This window comes from Fringilla coelebs (assembly GCF_963513975.1).
Source record: "Fringilla coelebs genome assembly, chromosome: 29".
NCBI classification, from domain to species: Eukaryota; Metazoa; Chordata; class Aves; order Passeriformes; family Fringillidae; genus Fringilla; species Fringilla coelebs.
Genome location: NC_140055.1, coordinates 2,575,489 through 2,600,215, shown reverse-complemented (window position 1 = coordinate 2,600,215; position 24,727 = coordinate 2,575,489). Strand labels below are relative to the sequence as shown.

Below are 24,727 nucleotides of genomic sequence, written 5' to 3'. Positions count from 1 at the left end.
CCCCAGGCTGGGGTCTCCCAGCTCTGCCCCCCCTGAGCCAACCCACATCAGCCAAGAGCCTCCAGCCTGGCACTGTGGGAATGCCAAGGAGCCAAACAGCAGGGCCACAGCCCTGGGGGTCCCCCAGCCCAGCCCTCCAGCCCCTCCCCCCGGGAGTGGGCTGGCTTTTTGCACTATAAACAAGATTTCAGGCTTCTCCCGCCTCGGGGCATCAGTCCAGGGCTGTGTGGGGCAAAGCCGTGCCCCGGGCAGCAGGGCAGGCAGGGGAACGGCAGGGAGCAGAGGGTGGCTGGGTGTCCCCACTCAGCCCAGGATGTCCAGATAGACAGGGGGTGTCTTGACGAGGGCCTGGAGGCGGCTGTGGATCTCCTTGATGGGCTGGCGCTGCTGGGGCTCCCGCTGCCAGCAGCTCTGCATGATGGCATAGACCTCGGAGGGGCAGGTGCGGGGCCGCTCCAGCTCCCGGCCCTGGGTGATGCATTCGATGGCCTGCAGGAGCAGGGATGGAGATGGGATCCCCTGCTCTGGGTACCCCAGGGGGCTGTCACCATCCTCCCTGTCCTGCTCTGGGGGCTGTCATCATCCTCCCTGCCCCGCTCTGGGGGCTGTCACCATCCTCCTTGTCCTGCTCTGGGGCTGTTACCGTCCTCCTTGTCCTGCTCTGGGGGCTGTCACCATCCTCCCTGCCCCATTCTGGGTACCCCAGGGGGCTGTCACCATCCTCCTTGCCCCACTCTGGGTACCCCCAGGGGCTGTCACCATCCTCCTTGCCCTGCTCTGGGGACTGTCACCATCCTCCCTGCCCCACTCTGGGTACCCCCATGGGCTGTTACCATCCTCCCTGCCCCACTCTGGGCACCCCTGGGGGGCTGTCACCATCCTCCTTGCCCCGCTCTGGGTACCCCTGAGGGGCTGTTACCATCCTCCTTGCCCTGCTCTGGGGCTGTTACCATCCTCCCTGCCCCACTCTGGGCACCCCTGAGGGGCTGTCACCATCCTCCTTGCCCCACTCTTTGGACTGTCACCATCCTCCTTGTCCCACTCTGGGTACCCCTGAGGGGCTGTTACCATCCTCCTTGCCCCGCTCTGGGTACCCCTGAGGGGCTGTCACCATCCTCCTTGCCCCGCTCGGGGGCTGTTACCATCCTCCTTGTCCCACTCTGGGTACCCCTGAGGGGCTGTTACCATCCTCCTTGCCCCGCTCTGGGTACCCCTAAGGGGCTGTCACCATCCTCCTTGCCCCACTCTGGGTACCCCTGAGGGGCTATTACCATCCTCCTTGCCCCCTGCTTGCTCACCTCGGTGTTGGAGAGTTGGTACCAGGGCTGCTTCCCGTAGGTGAAGATCTCCCAGAGCACCACGCCGAAGCTCCAGATGTCGCTCTCAGTGGTGAATTTACGGTACAGGATGCTCTCAGGAGGCATCCAGCGGATGGGCAGCATGGTCCTGCCCCCCACCTGCCCGCAGCAGGGCTGTCAGCACGGCAGGGACCCTCCTGTTTCCCTTCCCCCATCCCTTCAGCCCCAGGTTAGATGTCAGGAGGAAATTTTTTACTCTGAGGGCGGTGATGCCCTGGCACAGGTTGCCCAGCGAAGCTGTGGCTGCCCCATCCCTGGAGATAGTCAAGGTCAGGATTTGGAGCAAGCAACCTGTTGTTTTGGAAAGCATCCCTGCAGGTTGAGCTGGATGGCCTCCAAGCATCCTTTCCAACCCAACCCATTCTGTGGTTAAATATGGATGGAGAAGGGGTAGGAGGCAAGAGCCACGAGGGAAATTGAGCGTGACCAGAGCAGAGAGGAAGAGGGAGCAGCTCACCCGGTAATAGTCGGTGCTGTAGATGTCCCGGGACATGCCGAAATCCCCGATCTTCACCACCAGGTCGTGGCCCACCAGGCAGTTGCGGGTGGCCAGGTCCCGGTGCACGAAGTGGAGGGAGGCCAGGTAGACCATGCCCGAGGCGATCTGCGTGGCGATGTGCAGCATGTGCCCCAGCGCCAGCGGGCCCCGCGGCTGCCCCGGGCCCTGCTCCAGGATCTTGGCATCTGGGCCGTGGGACCTGCGGGGCAGAGGGGCTGCTTGGGGCGTGGGGTGGGGTGGGAGAGGGGCCGTGCTGCCTTGTGGCAGAGAGCAGCAGGCACGACTTCCCCGTTTTCCAAAAAATGCCCGTTTTTCCTGGGAAGGCAGTGAGAAGCACAGAATGACAAGGTTGGAAGAGACCTTCAAGATCATCGAGTCCAACCCAGCCCCAACACCTCAACTAAACCATAGCACCAGATCCAATCTTTTTTTAAACATATCCAGGGATGGTGACTCCACCACCACACGGAGAGAAGGAGAGAAAACAATTCTTATCTCTGTTCACTGCTCCTGGTTTTGCACACGTGGAATGAGTTATGGAGATTGTTTTCCCAAAGTGATGCTGGACACGGGTGAAAGTTGTTTTGAGTGATTAGCCAGTCACTCAAAGCTGTGTCTGACTGTCTGGAGACAGTCATGGGTTTTTCTTTAGTATAGCAAAGAAATATATAAAAATAAATATATATTAATAAACATATACTAAAAATATATATAATCCAGAAATATATCAATATATAATTTTTTTTTCTTTTTAGTATTTAATTTAGTAGAGATTAGTGTAATACAGCTTAATAAAGCAATTGTTCAGCAGCCTGAATCAGATTATTCACCACGTGGGGGACGCCCTGATTGGATACTCCCTGGATGGGGGAAAAGGGGTAGAAATAAAGGGTTGGCACGTGGGGAAAGGTGCTCATGTGTGCCCAGGCATGGGCAAGCACTGCTGTTCACACACACCAGAGAAGGGGGTGCACGTGTGTGTGCACATGGGGGAGGAAGGCAAGGCACCCACGCCTTGGCTGCAATGAATAATGCAGGGGGGTCCCAGCAGCGGGGGGTGGCCGGGGAAGGGCGTGGGGTGCAGAGTGCAGCGGGGGTCTGAGAACACCCCATGGGGGTCAGAGCACACACACACACACACACACACACACACACACACACCACGTGTGCATCCTCCCCTGGCACGCGGGCACGCAAGGGAGAGGCGTGGAAGGTGTGCCCACGTGTGCCAGGGAAGGGAAACGTGCTCACACCGTGTGTGTGCACAGGGGAGTCACACACTCACAGGGGACAGGTGTGTGTGGGTGTGCACACCTGTGTGTGCGCACGGGGCGGGGCGCACACACCTGTGCACACCCACAGGGAGGGCACACCCACTGGGAGGGCGCACACACCTGTGCACACGCACTGGGAGGGCACACACACCTGTGCACACCCACGGGGAGGGCACACCCACTGGGAGGGCGCACACACCTGTGCACACACATGGGGAGGGCACACACACCTGGGCACGCACACAGGGAGGGCACACACACTGGGAGGGCACACACACCTGGGCACACCCACAGGGAGGGCACACACACCTGGGCACACCCAGGGAGAAGGCACACGTGTGCACACACAGAGGGAGAGGGCACACACACACGGGGAGGGTGCACACCTGTGCACACACACAGGGGAGGGCACACACACATGGGGAGGGCACACACACCTGTGCACACACACAGGGAAAGGGCACACACATGGGGAAGGCACACACCTGTGCATGCACACAGGGAGAGGGCACACTCATGGGGAGGGCACACACACCTGTGCACAGACACTGGGAGGGCACACACACCTGGGCACACACACTGGGAGGGCACACACATGGGGAGAGCACACACACCTGTGCACATACACTGGGAGGGCACACACACAGGGAGGGCACACACACAGGGAGGGCACACACACAGGGAGAGGGCACACACACCTGTGCACACACAGAGGGAGAGGGCACACACATAGGGAGGGCACACACCTGTGCACACACACAGGGAGGGCACACACACCTGTGCACGCGCATGGGCCCTGCAGAAGGCAGCGTGCCAGGGTGCAAGGCAGCGTGTCAGGGCGCACGGGGAGGGTGTGAAGCAGCAGCGTGTGTGCAGCGGGGCGTGCGAGCCCGGCCGGGGGCCAGCGCGGCTCCGGCCGCCCGCAGCCCTCGGTGCCTTTGATGCCGAGCGCGGCTGACAGCCCGGCCGGGGCGGCCGTGGCCGGGGGCTGGGGGAGCTCTGCTCGGCAGAACCATTAATGCCAACTCCCATAACAATAATCATAAAAGCCACGTCTCAGAGCTCCTCGCGCGGCCACTAAAGCGATGCCTCTGGCAGCCCCCCCCGTCTAGCAGCAATACCTGGGGGGGCAATCGAAAAGTCTCTGCTTATTCCAGCTGATGGCCAATCTCTCTCTATTTAAGCCTCTCAGACAGCTAATCTAATCAATATTGCAAGGAGGGCTGCATTAGCAGGGAGCAGGCTGGCTGCGCTGATGGAGAGGCAGATGGGGGGCTCCTGTCCTGTCCCCCCCCGTCCCACCTGAGGAAGCGGTTGAGGTCGCCGTGTTTCATGTACTCGAAGACCATGATGAGGGGCTCGCCCTCCGTGCACACGCCGTAGAACTTGACGATGTGCTCGTGCTGCAGCACCGTCAGCAGCTCGGCTTCGCGCTGGAAATCCAGCCGGGCGCTTTCTGTCACCTCCTTCAGCGCCTGCCGGGACACGGCATCAGTGACACCCCCCCCATGGACCCCCTCACCCCCGCATCGTGCCCCCTCCTCACCTTCACAGCCACCAGCATCTTCTCCTGCTCTGGGAGGAGGTTGTAGCACTCGGCCAAAAAAACCTTCCCGAAGGCGCCCTCGCCCAGCTCCCACTTCAGCACGATGTCCCTCCTCTGCACGTGGTGCACGCCTGGGGGGACCCCCACCCGTCAGTGCCCCCCCCGGCTCAGGTGTGAGCATGGGGGGGTGCTCGGGGACCACAGTCCCCAGCCCAAGCCTTACAGGCGTTGCAGAAATACTGGGGGTTCTCGATGAAGTTGCTCTTCAGCCCCTCCAGCTTGCTCTCGGTCGAGGAAAGGGGGCTGCTGCCCAGGTTCATGAAGTGCAGGGACATGGCCAGGTCATCCTCTTGGGCCAGCACGGCCGAGCCTTGTGGGGACAAGGACAAGGCCATCAGGGGGTCCCCCAGCCCCCCCCCCCTCCAGCCTGTGCAGCCAGTGCCAGGCTCTGCCGAGCAACCTCCTGCTCGTCCGGCCCCCGGGGGCCAGGCAGCCCGATCAAAACCATTTAGAGGCTGAATCCATTCCAGGAGTGAATTAGCAGCTGCTGCCCACGCTCCCGGGGGAGCCAGCACCTCTCCACGGGTGTCCCCCCACCCACAGTCCCTCTTCCCACACCTGTGACCCAACCCAGGTGCCACAGGGACGTGGGGACCGGGCTGTCCCCGTGTCACAGCCCAAATATTGAGTCACCAGCCTGGGGGCACTCACGGTTAATGCCAAACTTGGAGCGGCGCCCGCACTTGTTGAGCAGGATGAGCATGACAGAGAGGGAGAGGCAGGCGAACACAGCCAGCACCACGGCCACCGAGACCTGCTGGCAGCGAGGACAGCGCTCAGGACCACGTCCCACCAGGTGCCTTTTCTCAGCCCGTGGGATGGGAACAAACTGTGAGCCCCAGGAGGTGCCACAGGGGAAACTGAGGCACCGAGAGTCTGTCCTTCATCTCCATGGTACAACCCACATCCCAGGGGGGGCTGGTTTGGCTGTCCCCAGGGGATTTGTGCCACCCTCTTGCAGATGTCCAGGTCCCCCCATCCCAGACTGCAGAGCATCTCCTCACCCCAAATGTGTGCTCATCTGTTGTCTCCACAGGTCCCTCCTGCGAGCTGTTCCTGGTGCCTGGGGCAGGGAGAAGGTGTAGGGTGAATGTGGGGTCCCCACCCCCTGAAGTGGCCCTGGAAGGACCTGGACACCCCAGGATGGCTGGAATGCCCTGTTTAGGGGGGCTGGGGCAGCAATCCTGGCCACTCACCCAGTGGGGACAGAGACACTGGAGCAGCCCAAAGAGAGAGAAAGGAGAAACACTCATTATTCCTCAGGTGGGAGTAGCCCATCCTCCCCCCTCTCACCCCTGGGGAAACTGAGGCACACCAGGGCTCATGTAGACAACAGGCAGAGCCCAGTACAACCCGTCCTGCACACCAGGTGTGACACAGCTCCTCGGTAGGACAGGGGACACCCCAGGCAGCCCCCAGCTGGCACCTACCGGGGATGGGCTCCTCGGGGCTGAAGCTGAAGGGGTTGTCCATGAAGCGCACCTGGACGCTGTGGGAGGCCGAGCCCAGGGCGTTCTCCACCACCAGGGTGTAGTTGCCGTTGTTGACGTGGGTGGGACGGTTGAGCTGGAGGCAGCCGTGGAGGACGGTGGAGTTGTGCTCGTACTCCATGATGAGGGTGTGGATGTAGGGCCCCTCCACCAGGGCCGTGCCGTTGAAGAGCCAGCGGATGTCGGGGACGGGGTTGCCATCCACGGAGAAGGGGATGCACCAGGAATGCCGGGGGATGGCTGTGTCCAGCAGCAGGATCACGGGGGGAACTGGCAGAGACAGAGCTGGGTGGGTTCCTGAGCCAGACCCCCTGCCCAGCCCCCAGCCCAGCCCCTTCTGGGCTCCTCACAGGTGACGTTCAGCATCACACTGTCCTCGGCCAGCCCCGCTGCGTTCTCTGCCCGGCACATCAGCTCCTTGTTGTTGAGGTGGGAGGAGACGTTGTTGATCTCCAGGACGATCTCCCAGTCCGAGAGCTGCAGGGAACACCAGGCATGAGCAGATGCCACCCCCCAAGCCCGGCCAGCTCCTGTGCCCACCCCACCAGTGAGAGGATGCTGGGGGGGGTCAGCGCTGCTGGGGCCATACCCCTGGAAAGGCTGAGCTTGCCTTGGTGACAGTGAGCAGCTCAGGTCCCACCTCGGGGACCACCTCGGGGACCACCCACTCCGCGGTGGCCGCTGGGCTGGCGCTGATGTGGCAGGTGAGGTTGACGCTGTCCCCTTGGCGCAGCACCGCCTCGGGGGGCTCGATGCGGACGCTCGGGGGGTCTGCAGGGGCAGGAAGGGTGAGCCACGTGTGTCCCTGTGTCCCTGCCATGCCCAGGCTCAGGACAGGGGACAAACCCAGGGGCTGAACCCATGGTCAGGCACGTACCACAGGCGTGGAGAGCCTGGCTGCTCAGGGGCACGGGCACGCTGCCCTCCCAGCAGTGCAGGGACTGGTTCCCCAGCTCGGCCCGGCTGCTGTTGTGCCACAGCTGCAGCCAGCGGAGGCCACAGGAGCAGTTGAAGGGATTTCCCACCACGATGCTGAACAGGGAAGAGAACACGGGCTCAGAAGGACTCCAGGCCCCACACGTTTGTGTCCCAGCAGAGTCAGCCAAGGCTGCACCTGGGCACCCCCAGCCTCCAGCTTTGTGTCACACATGCCCCATGTGCCACCCCTGTCCCTGTCCCCACACCCGTGGATGTGACAGCCACCATCTCACTGCATCCCCAGCTCTGCCCCTGTGTCACTTGAGGGGTACATTCCCAGCGGGAGATGCTCCACACCCACCTCCCCCCTCACTCTCATCACTCACAGCTCTTGCAGGGGCAGATGCCAGAAGGTTTTCCAGGAAAGACTTTGCAGTGCATTGGAGGAGAGATTCCTGTTGGGACAGCCCCCATCAGCCACCCCTTCCCACTCACACTCCCATCCAACAGAGAGTCTGGTGGCACGGGGCAGCTGTCACACCGTGACCAAGCAAAACCAGCTCTGCCAGGCGTGCCACCACCCTTCGGGGGGAGCCCCATGCACCCCCCGTTTTTGGGGGACCTCACCCTCACTGGTGCAGCACAGGGCTCCCGGGGGGGGCAGCAGCTGCTCTCTCTCCCACCCGGATCGATGGTTTCGCACTCAGCAGCAGAGCCCCCGTGCCCCCCCGGCCGGGCTGATGTGCCCGAGGGCAGCGATGGGACACCATCGATCCCGCCCGGGCACGGGGACCGGCCACCCTGCAGCGGGCACAGCGCCCCGGGGCACGGAGGGGCGACCCCCGAACGGGGGGAGGGTGTTGAGGGAGGGCAGAGGGGAAGGGGAGACTCACACGTGGCTCAGCCTGGGGGTGTCCAGGAAGGCATCGGCAGAGATGTGCTGCAGCCCCGACCCGGAGATGGTGCTGAAAGGAGGGAAGGGCTGAGCACCCGTGAGAATCTCCGCTCTGGGGGTGTCCCCTGCCACCCCTTGCAGTGGGATTGAGCTCTGGGGATCCCCCCCTCCACCACAGCCCTTCCCTCCCCACATTTCCGGGTGCAGGGACCCCACCCGCGGGGTGCTCACAGGTTCCTGAGGTCCCGCAGCGTCCTGGTGTCAGCTCGGGTCAAGGTGGTGAGCGCCGGCTGGTTCTCAATGACGCTGGAAGGCAAAGGAGGGGGCTCAGGGTAGCAGCCCACGACCCCTGACGCCCCAAAGCGTGGGGTGAGGGGCGCAAAAACTCTCCCACTTCCCAGGCTGTGCCCACAGCCGGGGCTGGGGACAAGGATGGAGCTGAGCCGCCCCACTGTGCCTCAGTTTCCCCTGGGATGAGCTGGGAAAAAGGGGGGGATGGCAGCAGGTGATCCCGATGGTGCTGAGTCCCCGGTCAGTGCAAACTGTGCGGGGTCAGGGCTGAGCCACCACTTGGAGCCCACACAGAATAAGTTTGTTGGGTCTCAGCCCCCCACACCCTTTGGGTCCCCACCTTTTCTCTGTCCTGCACTGTGACAGGGACACTGCTGTCACTGTCCCCCCACACTTTTCTCCAGGCAGAAAATGAAGAAAAGCCCCTCTGGGAGCAGATGCAGGGTTTTCCCTGCCCCACCCTGCTCCTGTGAACCCCAAATCACAGTGCTTGGTTAATCAGGGCTCAGACCCACACCAAGGAGGTTTTGGTCCCCCTGACCCTGGTGAGGATGGGACGAGGAGCAGCTGGGGCAGTGGGATGGCTGGGGGTCTCTCGAGGACCACCATCCCCACCACCAGCCACCCCACCCCACCAGCCAGCGAACAAAGAGCTGGCAGCGCCTGTGGCGCAGCATCCCCGGGCACGTGGGGAAACTGAGGCACGGAGACACCGCAGCCAGGCCCCAGCAATGCGGCACAGGCAGGGCTGTGGGGTGGGGGGAAAGCTCAGTAATTGGGGCACTTTGGTGTCCTGCAGCACCCCGTGTCCCTGTCCCCCCAGCACCCTCCTATCTCTGCTCGCTCCAGCCCTTATCTCCCCACCACACATCCTGCAGCAGAGAAAGGAGTGGGAGCAGAGTAGATGCCTCAAAGCAGCAAATTTGGGGTGTGTCCCCCCCAGCATGCCCACCCACAGGCCCCAGGGCGCAGCGACAGCCCCAGCAGGATGGGGACAAGCAGCTCCCCACAGCCCTGCCCTGCCCAGCACGGTACGGGTGCTCCCTGCCCGGGGTCCCTGCTGCACCCTCAGCGTGTTGGCATCGCTGCAGGAGGGGGTGAAGAGCCGTCCTCAGCCCCTCGCTTGCTCTCTGAGGGGGACGCTGCACCCCCCACCCCATTTTGCAGCCTCCCACCGAGCAGGCACTCTCCCCACAGGGATCCCAGCCCATCCAGCGATTCCTGCTCCAGCCCAGCCCCGCCATCCTGCCCCCGAGCAAATCACCTCCATCCCCATCACCACCCGCCCCACCAGCTGCCCCCAGCCACAACCGCCACCATCCCATCGCTCCCAGCCCCTCTGCCTGGTCCCCAAAACCCGTCACTCCCAGCCCCATCACCTCCGTCACTCCCAGCCCCATCACCTCGGTCCCCGAGCTCTGTCACCGCCAACTCCATCGCTGCGCCAGCCCCATCGCTGCATCCCCCAGCCCCGTCACCCCCAGCTCCTCCGCCTGCTCCCCGAGCTCTGTCACCCCCAGCCCGGTCACCCCCAGCTCCTCCGCCTGCTCCCCGAGCTCTGTCACCCCCAGCCCGGTCACCCCCAGCCCCAGCCCGGTCACCCCCAGTTCCTCCGCCTGCTTCCCGAGCTCTGTCACTCCCAGCCCCGTCATCCCCAGCCCCACCGCGCTGTCCCATCGCTCCCAGGGCTCTGCCCGGTGTCTGAGCTCCATCACCCCGAGCCCCGGCCCCACTCACACGTCGGTGAAGCTGCCGCTTCCCAGCAGCGGGGCCAGGCTGCTCACGGTGTCGGGCTCCCGGCAGAGCAATATCCCGGCCCCGGGGCAGCGGCAGGGCCGGGGGCAGGCACCGGCAGCGCCCGGGGCTGCCAGGGACAGCGGCAGGAGCAGCGCGGCCAGGCAGAGCCAGGCGGGCAGCGGCGGCATCGCGGGGCCGGGGCCGGTCCCGGTGCTGGACCCGGTGCCGCTGCCGCCGGTGCCGCTGCCGCCGGTGCCGCCCTCCCTCGCACTTGCCCGGCAGCCCGAGCACGGGGCCGTGCGGGGCTTAAAAGCAACGCACGGACCGGCCTCCCGGGAGGGGCCGGCAGCTCCCCCCGCCCCGGCACCGCCCCCGCCCCGGCCCGAGACACCCCCGGCCGTGATTCACCGGCACCGGGAAGGCTCCGAGCCGGGAGAGGGGGATTCCTCACACTGGCACCGACCATGGAGCCCGTCTGTGCCCTGCCGCCGCCCTCCCTGCACGCTGGCACCCCCAGACCCGCCAAGCGGATCCATCCCAGCACTGGAACCCCCAAAATTCCCGGGGCACACCCGTGTGCACACAGACACCGCACCCGCTCCGGGACCCGGCTCAGGGCGGGCTGCAGTGTAAGAATCAGGGCTTATCACCATCCCGAGGGCCACCTACTGTCCCCCGAGCTGTCGCACGCCCCCCGACGGTGCCCCCAAATCTCGAGGCCTCTCCTGGATCAAGCACTCCCCCAGCACCCCGTTCTGTCGGGGTGCAGAGATGCTGGAGCCGGGGGCACGTCTGGTGGCACAGTGGCTCTGTCCCCAGCTGTCCCCTCCGACCAGGACCCATCTCGTCCTCCTCCCCGAGGTGGGGCAGGACAGGACAAGGTTCCCCATCCCCACCGGATGCTGTTTTGTCCCCGAACTTGCTCGGAAGCACGTCGGGGGCGGCTCATCCCAGCGCTGAGTTCCGCAGGTTCTCAGCCCGCACCCTTCCTGGAAGGCTCCTCTCCACTGCCAGCCCCCAGCGGCACCCACGGGGCCTCGATTCCTTTGGGGTCCGTCCCGTGGGGCCCCACTGGACACCCCAGCACCCCCCTCCCCGGCAGAGAGGGCCAGTGGCTGTGGCCACATCCTCCTAAATTCCACTGTTTTGACGTTTTTCTCTAGAAACGCCCCCGGGTTGGGCACCGCAGGGCAAAGCCACAGGACGCAGATAGGGCTGGGGGGGGTGGGGAGCAGGAAGCCCCTTGTGCTGCCCCCCCCCCGACCCCCCCCAAGCCAGGCACGGCCGCAGCTGAGCTTCAGCCCCTTTATTCGAGCTCAGATTGGGAAGTGATGCCCCTCCCGTGGGCCAGCACGGCCTCGGCACTGGTCCCAGTGCAGGGGACTGGGAAAAGACATCAGGGCAACCCCAGGCTTCTCTGAGTCCCGTGACTCAGTTTCCCCACCTGGGAAAGGTGTGGGGATCACAGGGGTTGCTGCCCTGGGGAGCAACGACAGGGGCAGATTGATGGGGGACCCCAAATGTCAAACCCTGCTACCCATTCCCATACCCTCATCATCCCACCCCCCACAAAAGTAAGAAAAAATGGGTGTTCTCCTCCCAACCAGCAGCCCCCCACTCCCTCCCCCGACTCGGAGCACCCCCAATTTATTTTCAGGGGGAAATGCATCCCACGGAACATCCTTGCCTTGCTGCCACCCTCCTCCCAGGGCACCCACGCCTTGGCTGGGCCCTTGGAAGCAATAAATAATGCAGGGGGGGTCCCAGCAAGTGGGGGGTGGCTGGAGAAGGGCTTGGGGTGCAGAGTCCAGCGGGGGTCTGAGGACACCCCGGGGTCAGAGCGAGGCTGTCCCGTTGGGGAGCTGCCCTGGGCTGTGGTCCCTGCGTGCGGGCAGGGGGGATGCGGGGGGCTCATCCTCCTCGGGGGACGGATCTGTCTCGGTGCTGGAGGGCTCCCCCGAGCCGTGATGGCCATTCTCAGGGCTGTAGAAGAAGGAGAGGGTGCGGAAAGCAGGCGCCATGTGGTCCTTGATGCGCTCCAGGAGCTGGACGAAGGAGGGGCGCTGGCGAGGGTTCTGCTGCCAGCACAGGCACATCAGCTCGTGGCTGCGGAGAGAGGGACCCGCTGGCTTTGGGGGGCCTCCCAACAGCCCCCCCAGCACCGCAGAGAGCAGGATTTCCCCCTGGCAGCCTCTCCCACAGCAGGGTGGGGCTGTGAGAGGGTGTCCTCAGCACTCACAGCTCGTCGGGGCAGTTCTCGGGCCGCTCCAGGATGCCGTTGTCCATGACAAAGCGCAGGACCTGCTCGTTGGACATGCCCTGGTAGGGCTGCTCGGCCAGCGTGGCAATCTCCCACAGCACCACCCCGAAGGACCTGCCAGAGCACCTCTGCTCAGCCAGGGGGTCCCCAAATCCCCCCGGCTCTGCCCAGCCCAGCACTCACCAGACATCAGACTGGGTGTTGAAGATGCCGTCCTTGAGCGCCTCGGGGGACATCCAGCGCACGGGGAGCAGCCCCTTGCCCCCTTTCCTGTAATAATCTGTCTCATAGATATCCCGAGTCATGCCAAAATCTGGTGGAGGAGGAAGAGGAGGAGAAAGGAGACAGGGCTTGCACCGCCACTGCCCACCCACTGTTGCCCTTTTCTGACCCCGAGGTGGGGCAGCTGAGAGGTGTTTTAAAAACTTTGATTCTATTTTCAGTCTCACGCGAAGGGTGAGACAATACAGATGTTATAATTCATGCCATCACAATCAGAAGCTAATGATTTCTTAATTACAATACACTCTAAGTGTTTTTTGGCCTATCAGCTTTAGCTGCACCATGTTGTAAATGCCTTACAGCTAATCATCTAAAATTACTCCTTGTGGGTCCTACAACAATGCATCTTTCATAGTTCTATTTCTCTAAAGTACCTAGTCTTCTTTGTAAGGCTATCTTTTGAAACTTATCTCTAGTTCAATTTTTCTCTCAACAATGTCTGTCTTATTCTATGGCATTTCTAAGTTAGTATCTTATCTCAAGGTTTGTGTACAGATGCACACAATATGAGTCTTCTCACAGAATTCACAGAACTCACAGAATTCACAGAACTCACAGAATTCACAGAACCACCAGGTTGGAAGAGACCTTCAAGATCAAGTCCAACCCAGCCCCAACACCTCAACTAAACCCTGGAAGCCAGTGCCACATCCAGGCTTTTTTTAAAACACATCCAGTGATGGTGACTCCACCACTTCCCTGGGCAACCATTCCAGAACTTTATCACTCTTAATGAGAAAAACTTATTCCTAATATCCAATTCATGGTGAAGCTTGAGGCTGTGTCCTCTGGTTCTGTCAGTTACTGGAGAAAGAGACCAACCTCACCTGACTACAACCATTTTTCAGGAAGTTGTAGAGAGTGATAAGGTCACCCCTGAGCCTCCTTTTCTCCAGGCTGAACACCCCCAGCTCCCTCAGCTGTTCCTCACAGGGTTTGTGTTCCCAGCCCCTCTCCAGCCTTGCTGCCTCCTCTGGATGCGCTCAAGCATCCCAACATCCTTCCCAAACTGAGTGGCCCAGAACTGGACACAGTTTTGTCAGGTTTTAAGCATCTTCTATACATTTCTAATGCCCACCTCCAATCTTGACGGTGAAGTCCTCGGACACCATGCAGTTGCGGGCAGCCAGGTCCCGGTGCACGAACTTGTTGGCGCTGAGATAAGCCATGCCGTCGGCGATCTCCCCCGCCATCTGGATCATGTCCTTCAGCGACGGCGGCGGCAGCCCGGGGTTGTTCTGCACCGTGCACACACTCAGGGCTGGGGCAGGGGCACGCCAGGACCCCCCTGGACACGGGGTGAGTGTCCCTTCTCTGGCATCCAACCAGCTCCTCACCTCGGCTTCGGGCCTGAGCGAACGCAGGTAGCTCTTCAGGTCGCCACGTGTCATCAGCTCCATGATGACCAAAGCTGGCTGGCCCTGGGATACCACGCCGAGCAGACGGACCTGCAGGGACAAAGAGGGCTGGCATGTCAGTGGCCAGACTCCCCATGCCCCCTCCCTCCCCCTCAGCTGCCCACCTACCACGTGGTGGCACTTGAAGGCTTTCATGACGGAGGCCTCGTTGAGGAACTCGATGCGCTCCCGCATGGTGGCCAGCTCGTTGACGGTCTTCAGGGCCACCTTGGTCTCCTCTCCCTCCGTGACCAGGCCCAGCGCCACCCCCTCATACACCATCCCAAAGGAGCCCTGTCCCAGCTCCCGGATCACTGTGATCTTCTCCCGGGACACCTCCCACTCATCAGGCATGTACACTGTGGGGTGAGTGGGGATCGCCCCGTCCCCATCACTGTGACTAACCCCACCTGCATCCCCATCCTCATCTCCATGTCATCACCATCCTAATCCCTATCCCCATTCCCATCTCCAACCCATTCCCATCCTCGTCTCCACCCTCATCCTCATTTCCATCCCTTTCTCATTCCCATCTCCATTCCATCACCACCTTCCTCCCTGTCCCAATCCCCACCCCATTCCCATTCCCATTCCCATTCCCATTCCCATTCCCATTCCCATTTCTATCCCATCATCTCCATTCCATCACCATCCTCCTCCCTGTCCCCATACCCATCCCCATCCCCATCCCATTCCCATTCCCTTTCCCATTGCCATCTCCATTCCATCACCATCCTCCTCCCTGTCCCCACCCCATCCCCATCTTAATCTTCATCCCACTTTCATTCCCATCTCCATTCCAATCACCATCCTCCTCCCTGTCCCCCTCCCCATCCCCCTGCCATTCCCATTCCCATTCCCATTCCCATTCCCATTCCCATTCCCATCCCCATCCCCATCCCCATCCCCATCCCCATCCCATTCCCATCCCCACCTCCATTCCCGTCTCCATTCCCATCATTTCCACTCCATCCCCACCACCGTACTCATCTCCATCTCATCTCACTCCCATCCCATTCTCACCCCATCCCTTCCCCATCCCCTCCAGCGTGACCCCAGCACAGAAAGGGCTCGCTGGCCCTTTGGGGTGTCCCCTGCCTGTCCCCATGTCCCCACGTACTGTCCGAGGCGCTGAAGTACTCGGGGTTGACGGAGGCGTAGAGCGTCCCGCTGGGGTACCCGTCGTGGTTCCTGCCAGGGGTGGGCAGTGCTCGGAGCTGCCGCCTCCTCCCAGCCCTGCCCAGGCCTGGTTTGGCCAGACCCCAGCCCAGCCCTTGGGAGGCAGGGGGGTCGTTACCTCTTCTTGTTGTAGAAGAAGACAAAGACAGCCAGGCAGGAGATGAGCACCATGAGCACCACGGGCGTGACGGTGAGCAGCACGTAGAAGCTGCTGGATTCTTCCTCAGCTGCCAGGAGCAGGCGGCCGTGGGTCAGGGTCTGGGCACTCATCCCACCTCACATGGGACACCTGTCCCACCAGCAGGCCGGAGAGGGGAGCCTCCAGCTCCCCAGACCAGCAGCACCCTCAGATCCCTGTGTGCTCCTGTCCCAGAGCATCCCTCAACCCTTTTGTCCCAGTGTCCAACTCCCTGATCTCCCAAGTCCTCAATCCAGCAGCATCCTTGGATGAAGGATGGGAAGAAGACCAGCCTGGCTGAGCAGAGGTTTTTGGCTGGAACTCAGGGAGAAAGAAGAGGCTCTGATCTTTGGAAGAGGGGGTGGGAAGTTCAGGAGGATCTGAGGGAGCTCAGGACAAGAATGAAAATTAGAAGGGCCAAAACCCAACTAGAACTGAATCTGCCATAAGAGACAATAAAAAATGTTTCTATAAATCCATTAGTACCCAAAGGAGAGCTGAGAAGAAAGTGAGTGCTGGGCACTGCTGAGGTACCTCAAATCCTGGGATAGGTTTTGGACCCCACAAGAAAGAGGGGCTGGAATGTGACCAGAGAAGGGATCAGAACTGGGGAGGGGTCTGGAGCACCAGGAGCAACTGAGGGGGGTGGGGGGAGGCTCATCCTGGGGAAAAGGAGGCTCAGGGAGGACCTTGTGGCTCTGCACAACTCCTGACAGGAGGGGACAGCCAGGTGGGGGAAGGCTCTGCTCCCAGGGAACAGGGACAGGACCAGAGGAAATGGCCTCAAGTTGCCTCAGGGGAGGTTTAGATTGGATATTGGGGAAAACTGAAAAGCATTGGAGCAGGCTGCCCAGGGCATTGGTGAAGTCTTTGTCCCTGGGGGCATTTAACAGAGGTGTGGCACTTGGGGATATCAGTTAGAGACAGCCTTGGCAGTGCTGAGGGAACATTTGGACTCACTGGTCTCGGAGGCCTTTTCCAACCCAAACGATTCTGTGACTCTGGGATGCTCCAGTGTCTCAGGCCAGGATCATCCCTCAACCCCTCAACTTCCCAGTCCAGCAACCACTCCCACCCCCAGCAGCCAGGTCCAGCAGCATCCCCTGACCCCACACGTCCATCCCAGCAGCACAGCCCAATTCCCCAGTGAGCCCCAGCTCCCTGATCCCACAGCTGCCCCCTCCCTGCCCGCCAATGTCCCTGCTGATGTCCCCCTGTCCCCTGCAGGTACCTGGCCCCAGGATGTAAAACTTGACCAGCCCCGTCCACGAGCCGTTGCCAGCCAGCGAGGTGGCCCGGACCTTGGCTGAGTAGTTCCCTGGCTGGAGCAGAGCCAGGTGGACACCCCCATACTTGGAGTAGCGGTGGCGTGAGACGCAGACAACAGTGGTGACCTCCTGGAGGGGACAACATGGGGGTGACAGAGGGGTTTCATCCCCCCCAGCCATGTGTAAGCCTTGGGAGAGGGATGGGGATGATGGAGATGGGGATGATGGAGATGGAAATGATAGAGATGGAGATGATGGAGATGGAAATGGAGATGATGGAGATGGAGATGGAGATGGAGATGGAGATGGAGATGGAGATGGAGATGGAGATGGAGATGGAGATGGAGACGGGGATGGGAATGGAATGGAGATGGGGATGGATATGAGGATGGAGATGATGGAGATGGAGACAAGGATGGGAATGGAATGGATATGGGGATGGAGATGATGGAGATGGAGATGATGGAGATGGAAATGGAGATGGAGATGATGGAGATTGAGACGGAGACGGGGATGGGAATGGAATGGAAATGGGGATGGGGATGGAGATGATGGAGATGGAGATGGAGACGGGGATGGGAATGGAATGGAAATGGGGATGGATATGGATATGGGGATGGAGATGAGGATGGGATGGGTGGGATGGGATAGGATGGGACGGCGTGGCGTGGTGTGGCATGGCGTGGGTGCTGTGCCCCTATAACCAGACCTGGCAGGGCTGGGCAGGAGATGCCACAGGGGGTTCTCACCTCAGTCTCCCGGCTGTACTTAATCTCATACTTGAGGATGAGCCCGTTGGGGTTCCGGGGTTCCTCCCAGCGCAGCAGGACACTGTTCTTGCCAGCCGGCTCCCACGTGACGTTGCCAGGAATGTTGTCAGCTTGCACTGGAGAGAGGCACAGATGGAGTCAGCTCCTGGGGGCACCACCTGGACCCCAACCCCCATCTCAGCAACACCCCAGCACGGCCGGGGTGCGGTTTGGAAGGGCCGGGGACGCACGCTCGGGCATGGTGCGGGCGAAGACGAAGGTGGCGGCGCTGCAGCCCACGGTGTGCGCGGCGTGGTTGCAGGCGTGGATGTCGATGCGGTACTCGGTGAAGTGGCGCAGCCGCGACAGCACCGCCCGGTCACGCACCACCTTGTCCTCGAAGATCTGGAAGTCAGGCTTGGGCTCGCCTCCGGGGCGGCTCGGGGCCAGCGGCTCTGCTGAGGAGGTGTTGGCCGCGGGTGTGACGGCCACCACGTCCCTGCGCTGCTTTGGGGTCCTGCAGGACATGGGGACAGGATGTAGTGCGGAGTTGAAGCCCTGAGGTTGTCCCACAAAATTGGTCAGGGGAGGGGAGATCCCCCAGGCTGGTGTGGTCGCAGCTCACCTCTGGGGGTTCTTATTGATGGATGTCACCTTCCAGGGTGGCCTGAGACAGTGGGAAATTAATTAAAGGGTCTACCAGGAGCAGCCACTGGACCCCCCCACCCAGGCAGACCCACGCACCCAGCTTGAGGGAGCCCCCCAAAGCAGGGAACCCCCCCAGATGGCACCTGGGGATGGTGATGGAATTGTGGAGGAAGTTCTCAAATTTCTTCTGGAAGGACTCGGCCTCGCCCTCCATGCGGAGCTGCCCGTCAGTGGGGCGGCAGGGGCAGCACCTCTCCTCCGCATCCTGCTCCCCCTCGGGACCATCCCCAAACCCGAAACGCGTGTCTGCGCTGCTGGTGGGCAGCTTCAGGCCTGTGGACAGCAACGGGCAGGGCTGGCAAAGCCTGGCTCAGCAGCACCACCCTTGTTTTGCTGGTGTCCTTGGCTGCTGTGCTGCCCCTGCCCTGCCTGGCCTCACCTTTGTGGCAGTAGTCGTTGATGTAGAGCTCCATGTCCTCGGCCAGCTGCTGCCACAGCACCAGGTAGTAGACGATGTTGCCGTTGCGTTGCGTGGGCGGCTTCCAACGCACCACGATGTGGGAGGAAGAGTTGGACATGGAGATGACATCCCGGGGCACTGTCGGGGCTGGGATGACACAGGGGTGGTCAGTCTTTCCTTGGGATGGGATGGGATGGGATGGGGGGGGGGTCCACCACGGGCATCGCCAGCCCCGTGCCAGCCCCTTACCCGCCGGCATGGTGCGGATGTAAACCACCTCGCTCTGGGCCCCGTAGTTGCGTCCTTCCTCGGCCGTGGTGAGGGTGATGGCGCGCACGAAGATGGCGTACTGGGTCCAGGGACGGAGGTTGAGCAGCGTCACCCCCGGCTCCTGCTCGCTGCTCAGTGGCAGATCCACGTCCAGCACGTTCCAGCTCTGGGCCCCACAGGCATCCTGCCCCACATACTCTGACACGTTCTGGAAGGGTCTGTCCCACACCAGGCATCAGGGAGGGTCCAGCAGGGACAGAGGACACGACAGGCTGGCATTCCCAAGCCCTCCGCAACAGGGACAAGAGGGAGAACTTACGACTCCTTGTAGTAGACGATGAAGCTGAGGAGGTCCCGGTACTCGGGGGGCCGGTACCGCTCCCACTTAAGGAAGATGCGGTCGGACTCGGTGACGTTGGAGATGAAGCGCAGGGTCTGGGTCTTGCCTGTGGGGAGGAGGCAGGGCTCAGGCAGAGGGTCGTGGCACTGCTAGCTGTCCCCATGCCCGTACTCACAGGACGCCCGGTCCCCGTTGGTGCGGGGGTTGATCTCTGCTTTGTTCTGCCGGCCCTTGGTGCCTGTCACCTCCTCCATGCGATAGATCTCGGCCAGGCACAGCTTGGGATTGAATGCAAAGTACATCTTGCCCACGGGGATGGAGAGGATGTGGTGGCTCCAGTCCCAGAGCTGCTGCAGGTTCTGGTTGTCCAGGACGTACAGGGTGTAATTCCTGGAGAAGGAGATGTGGATGGAGGCAGTGGGCAAGGGCACCTGCAGGGCCACATGTCCTCCCCAAACCCACACCATCCTCACCCATCCACCATGGAGTCACCACGGATCAGTTTTAAGTTCTTGAAGAAGGACAAGGAGACGAGGGCGAAGGAGTGCTTGATCTTCAGGAAGCCCGTGATGGTCTCAATGAGCCCCAGGCTGCTCTGCAGCTCCGAGGCCAGGTTATCTGGGAATGACACACTGCGTGAGCTCAGGGAGAGGGGCACCTCCCTATTAATTCACCCTGCGAGGCAAAACACCCCTTTCCTCCACCCCCTGCCCTCCACAGCAGCTCTCCCACCCGGGGTGGGTCTGGCAGGGCCAGCTCTGGCACTCACAGCCCCGGCGGATGTTGAGGATGAGGTTCCCCTCGATGAGGGTGCAGCCCCCCAGCTCCTGCGCCGCCTGCATCGAGTCGATGGTCTTGGTGCCCACCTTGCACTCCTTGGGACACAGCCCCTCGCACTTGTGGCAGAACATGCTGCGGGCAGGGTGACAGGGACGGGACGTGAGCCGGCCAGCGTGCCACCACCCTGCCTGCGCCAGGACACCGGGGACACCCCCACCTGCTCTCGTTCCTGGTGTACCCCGAGGGACACTCGGACAGGCACTGCCGCTGGTGGATGACGAACTTGGAGGCGTCGCGGGGGTTGTCGGAGACCTTGCGGAGGCTGGCGCAGTACTCGGCGGTGACGCAGCGCCAGCCCTCGTACTCGTAGGTGCGGGGCGGGCACGAGGGCAGGCAGTGCCCGTTGAAGTGGAAGTGGCGGCAGGCGACGCAGGCCCGGCGGTCGTGGGGGCGGCCGCAGCCCCCCAGGCACTCGGCGTGGCAGCACTCGCCCGCCGCCGTGCACGCCGAGCCCGCGCCGCACGGGCACACTGAGAGGGGAGACAGCACGTGTGGGAACGGAGCCCAGGGTGCACGGCTCGGGATTGGGGTCAGGGGGAGAGGAGAGAGGGGGAAGGGTTTGGGAGGCTGCTGGCATCCTCCAGGGCTGGGGGAAAAGGGGAGTGAGGGTGGGGTAGAGAGACAGATGGAGGGATGGATGGATGGATGGATGGATGGATGGATGGATGGATGGATGGATGGATGGATGGATGGGTGGATGGTGGGATAAAGGGATGCAGGGAGGGAGGGATGTGGGGATGAAGGGATGCAGGGAGGGATGGATTTGGTGATGGAGGAATGCAGGGATGGAGGGAGGGATGGATGGCAGCATGAAGGGATGCAGAGGGGGAGGAATGTAGGGATGGATCTGGTGATGGAGGAATGCAGGGATGGAGGGATGGATGGTGGGATGAAGGGATGCAGGGAGGGATGGATTCAATGATGGAGGAATACAGGGATGGAGGGAGGAATGGATGGTGGGATGAAGGGATGCGGGGGGAGGAATGTGGGCATGGATCTGGTGATGGATGAATGCAGGGATGGAGGGAAGGATGGATAGTGGAATGCAGGGAGGAAGGGATGTGGGGATGGATTTGGTGATGGAAGAATGCAGGGATGGAGGGATGGATGGTGGGATGAAGGGATGCAGGGAGGGAGGGATGTGGGGGTGGATTTGGTGATGGAGGAATGCAGGGATGGAGTGATGTATGGTGGGATGAAGGATGGATCTGGTGATGGAGGAATGCAGGGATGGAGGGAAGGATGGACGGTGGAATGCAGGGAGGAATGTGATGCAAGGACAGAAGGAAGGATGCAGGGCCAGAAGGAGGGATGCTGGGATGTAAGGATGCAAGAATGGAGGGAGAAAGGGAAGGATACAGGGATACAGGGAGGTAGGGATGGATTGATGGAGAAGTGGATGGAGGCACGGCAGCACTGATGGAGGGGTGCCCAAAGGGATGGAGGAATGGATGGATGGATGGATGGATGGATGGATGGATGGATGGATGGATGGATGGATGGACATGTGATGAGTGAGGCTGGCCAGGCAGGTGGGTTGATTGGTGGCTGAGTGAGCAGCTGGATGGGTGGATGAGGGGCTGCATGGAGGGACAGCAGGACAGAGAGATAGACAAGGTGGGGCTCGGCCCATGCTGAACCCCATCTGCCCAGTGCAGCCAGGCCAGGGCCACAGCTGAGGTTGCAGCCCTGATAAGGATCTGTGTTTATAGTACATATTTCATTACCAGCTCTCCTGTTTACAGAAAACGAGCTCAGGAGGGGCCTGTATTTACCTCGCCGCTGGGAAAACACAGCAGCCAGGGGCTGGCCTCTCCTCCGAGGATGATACAGCACGGATCTGGTTACCCCACCATGCTGCCTGCACAGCACACTCCCAGCAGCAGGGGAGCCACAGCCATCCCCAGGTGACCCCACCAGCGCCCTCCCAGTTTGCCCCGCAGTGCAAACCAGCACCATCCCAGCAAAGCAGCACAACCAGGCCCACCTTTCTGGCAGTAGCTGGAGGTCCAGCAGCGATAATCCAGCTGCCCGTTGACGCTGGTCTGCACACACGGCTTCTCCACGTCCAGGATGCCCGGGCAGACGTCAGCACACTCTTCAGCCAACTTATTGCCGACGATGTAGGTGCTGTCCCCGCTGTCGGGCAGCAGCAGCCCCCAGTCGATGGTGGAGAGGTGGCAGAGCTCCTGGTTGCGCTCGATGCGCACCGAACCGCGGAGGATGTGGCCCAGGCTGTGCAGCCCCACGTCCCGCAGGTGCGGCATCTCGAAGATGACCAGGGCGTAGCTGAAGAAGAGGTTGGTGCCGCGGATGACGGAGAGGTTGGGGAAGAGATCCCGCAGGCTCTCCAGCCCGTAGACGCGGAACAGCAGCAGGTACTCCGTGATCATCAGCAGGCGAGGGAAGCTGAGCCCCCGAAAGTCCTCGGCGCCCGTGGTGAACATCAGCAGGATCTGCAGGTTGCCCTCGATGATGGAGCAGTTCTCCAGCTTCCGCAGCTGGGACACGTCGTTGCGGATGTCCATGCTGCCGCAGACTGGGGTGGCGAGAGGGGCACCCTGTGGGCGGCAGCAGGGATGGGGCAGCTGCCCCCCACCCCCACCCAGGGATCCCCCAGGGGATGCTCGGGGGGGGTTTAATCTCCTGGTGCTGCCTGTCAAGCGTGGCTGGAATTGGAGATGTGAGCGGCTCTGGCAGCAGCCGGCTCTCCGGGGCACGGCGCGTCCGTCAGCAGTGATGCTGACGAGGCCTGGCAGGCTGCCCTGCCCCTTGTCAGCCCCACAGTCACGTCCCAGCCCTGGGGGAAGCTGTCTGGGGGTGCAGATGGCTTTTCCCCTTCCTCAGCTGTGCGTGCTCGTGGATGTGCCCACTCACAGTGAGTGGCAGCTCCAGCAAGGTTGTCCCCATTAACTCCCCCTCCTGCCCAGACAGGTAATGGGGCATGCAAGGCTACCACAGGTGTCCCTGTGGCACTGCCCCAGCCCCACATTGGCTGTCCTGGGGCTTTTCCACCCAGAAATGGGCAGCACGAGCCCCAGCACCTCCTGCTTCCCGATCCTGGCAGGGATGCAAGAGCCAGACTAAGCAAAGAGCTTCCCATGGACAGCATCCCCAGCCAGAAACCAGGGCCAGGTCCTGAGGGGATCAGGTGTGTGGTTCACCCCTCATCTGCCCGCTGTCAGCCCGGGCTCGTGGCCATGTCCTTGTGACCTCATGCCCGGTGGTGATTTTCCCCTCTTGGTGTCACCCATGAACCGTGGGCACTGTGGCCCCCCAGGCAACGTGACCCCGTGGGCACGGTGGCTCTGGCAGCTGCCCGTAGCCCCTCACCCCAGGTTCAGCCCCTCACGGGCAGCCCTGTCCCCTCCCTCTGAGGACAGGAGGGTCCCTCTGTCCCCCTGCAGCACCAACCCCGAGGGTTGCAGCCCCCACTGCCACCATCACCTCCCTGATCCCCCAATAAGGGGAGGGGTCCCCCATGCCCCTGGGAGCACAGACAGAGGGCGGGGGTCCCAGTGGGAGCAGGCACAGTGTCGTGTGTCCCTTGGGCAGTTCTCGGGTGCTTCATCCTCTTCCTCCATCGCTCCCACCCCCCAGCACAGCCCCTCGGTGACTGGGGAAACTGAGGCACGGGTGGCAGGGAGAGGGGAAGGCAGGAGAAACGACAGACCCTCCTCGTACCCCTAGCTGTCCCCTGTTGTGGCCATGAGAGCCGGGACCCACGGCAGCCCCCTCCCCAACCTTTCCCACCCAGCACAAGGAGCAGCGTTCCCGACTCCTGTGACAATTTCCCACCCTCCCGGTGGGGCTGAGGGACCCATCTCTGGCCAAGCCCCCCACTCCACTCCCCTCATCCCATCCCAACTCTAGGGGGCTGCCACTCTCTGCCCCTCCTGCCCAAAACGGGGGGGACAAACTCAGGGAACACCCCAAGAGCTTTGCCTCGGGGTTTATCTCTTGCAGACCCCCAGCACAGGCAGCCCCCGCCCCAAAACATCCCCCCCCAAAGCAAGCTCCCGGCCCCCCCTTCCCAAACACTTACTTTCGGAGGGAGCCCACACGGGGGGCACCGGGAGGTGGCCAAGGACCAGCAGCATCACCCCCAGCCTCGGGGCACGCAGCACCCTCGGCCCCATCCTCCAGCGGGACCCCCCGGTCCCACCTCGGGCTCTGCCGCTCCCTCCGGTCCCGCTCGCCGTGTCCGGCCGGTGCCCGGGGAGCGCCGGGATACGGGGAGGGGAAGGGGGGGGCACGGACCCTGCGGCCCCTTCACTTTTGTTTTCGGCTGCCGCACACAAAATATTTAGCCTGACAACTGTCAGGGCCAGGGCCAGGGCATGTTTGGGAAATAGAGAGGGGGAAAACAGGGCGGCCCCCCCGCCACGGAGTGGGTGGGAAGGGAGAACTGCCTCTTGCCTCAGTTTCCCCAGCCTGAGCAGGAGGCTCCAAGCGGCTCTGGCAGGGGGACACCAGGAAAGCAGCCGGCAAGGCGTGGAACAGCGCAGAAGGGACAATTTAAGGGTCACTCTGGCTGGCAGGGTGAATCTGGGGTGCCAGGAGCCCACGGCTTTGGGGTGCCCACAGAAGAGCAGCCCTGCAGTGAGGGAGGAAGCTGCGGGCACTCAGCACCTGCCTGGCTGTGATGAGCCACCCTTAAGGGGAAGGAGAAGCAGGAGAAGAGGCTGGAGGAGGAGGAGGAGGAGGAGGAGGTGACATTTATTTTTCTCATTAGGACAAAGCAGGGAGGAGGGTCCCAGCCCTGGGCAAAACCTGGGGGCAGGAGCG

The 24,727-nt window shown here is 62.1% G+C and overlaps 2 protein-coding genes across 2 annotated transcripts; both read right to left on the bottom strand.

Annotated features, from left to right (window-relative positions):
* Positions 1–303: 303 nt before the first annotated feature.
* On the bottom strand, positions 304–10,534 carry NTRK1 (neurotrophic receptor tyrosine kinase 1; the record flags this gene model as incomplete). Its single annotated transcript, XM_084222969.1, has 18 exons — positions 304–489; positions 1,299–1,457; positions 1,816–2,056; positions 4,434–4,606; positions 4,678–4,808; positions 4,901–5,047; positions 5,389–5,491; positions 5,742–5,800; positions 5,934–5,951; positions 6,168–6,497; positions 6,578–6,704; positions 6,868–6,998; positions 7,105–7,259; positions 7,532–7,600; positions 8,039–8,110; positions 8,272–8,346; positions 10,069–10,373; positions 10,520–10,534. The coding sequence occupies 18 exons, from the start codon at positions 10,532–10,534 to the stop codon at positions 304–306; spliced, it is 2,496 nt and encodes an 831-aa protein (XP_084079095.1).
* A 1,369-nt stretch (positions 10,535–11,903) lies between these two features.
* INSRR (insulin receptor related receptor) lies at positions 11,904–24,078 on the bottom strand (the record flags this gene model as incomplete). Its single annotated transcript, XM_084223135.1, has 22 exons — positions 11,904–12,174; positions 12,308–12,442; positions 12,512–12,641; positions 13,689–13,848; positions 13,948–14,058; positions 14,137–14,366; positions 15,128–15,198; positions 15,305–15,413; positions 16,596–16,761; positions 17,382–17,518; positions 17,633–17,898; positions 18,007–18,048; positions 18,173–18,362; positions 18,469–18,636; positions 18,739–18,977; positions 19,079–19,205; positions 19,275–19,489; positions 19,573–19,717; positions 19,869–20,011; positions 20,097–20,409; positions 21,927–22,478; positions 23,985–24,078. The coding sequence occupies 22 exons, from the start codon at positions 24,076–24,078 to the stop codon at positions 11,904–11,906; spliced, it is 4,014 nt and encodes a 1,337-aa protein (XP_084079261.1).
* Between the last annotated feature and the right edge of the window lie 649 nt (positions 24,079–24,727).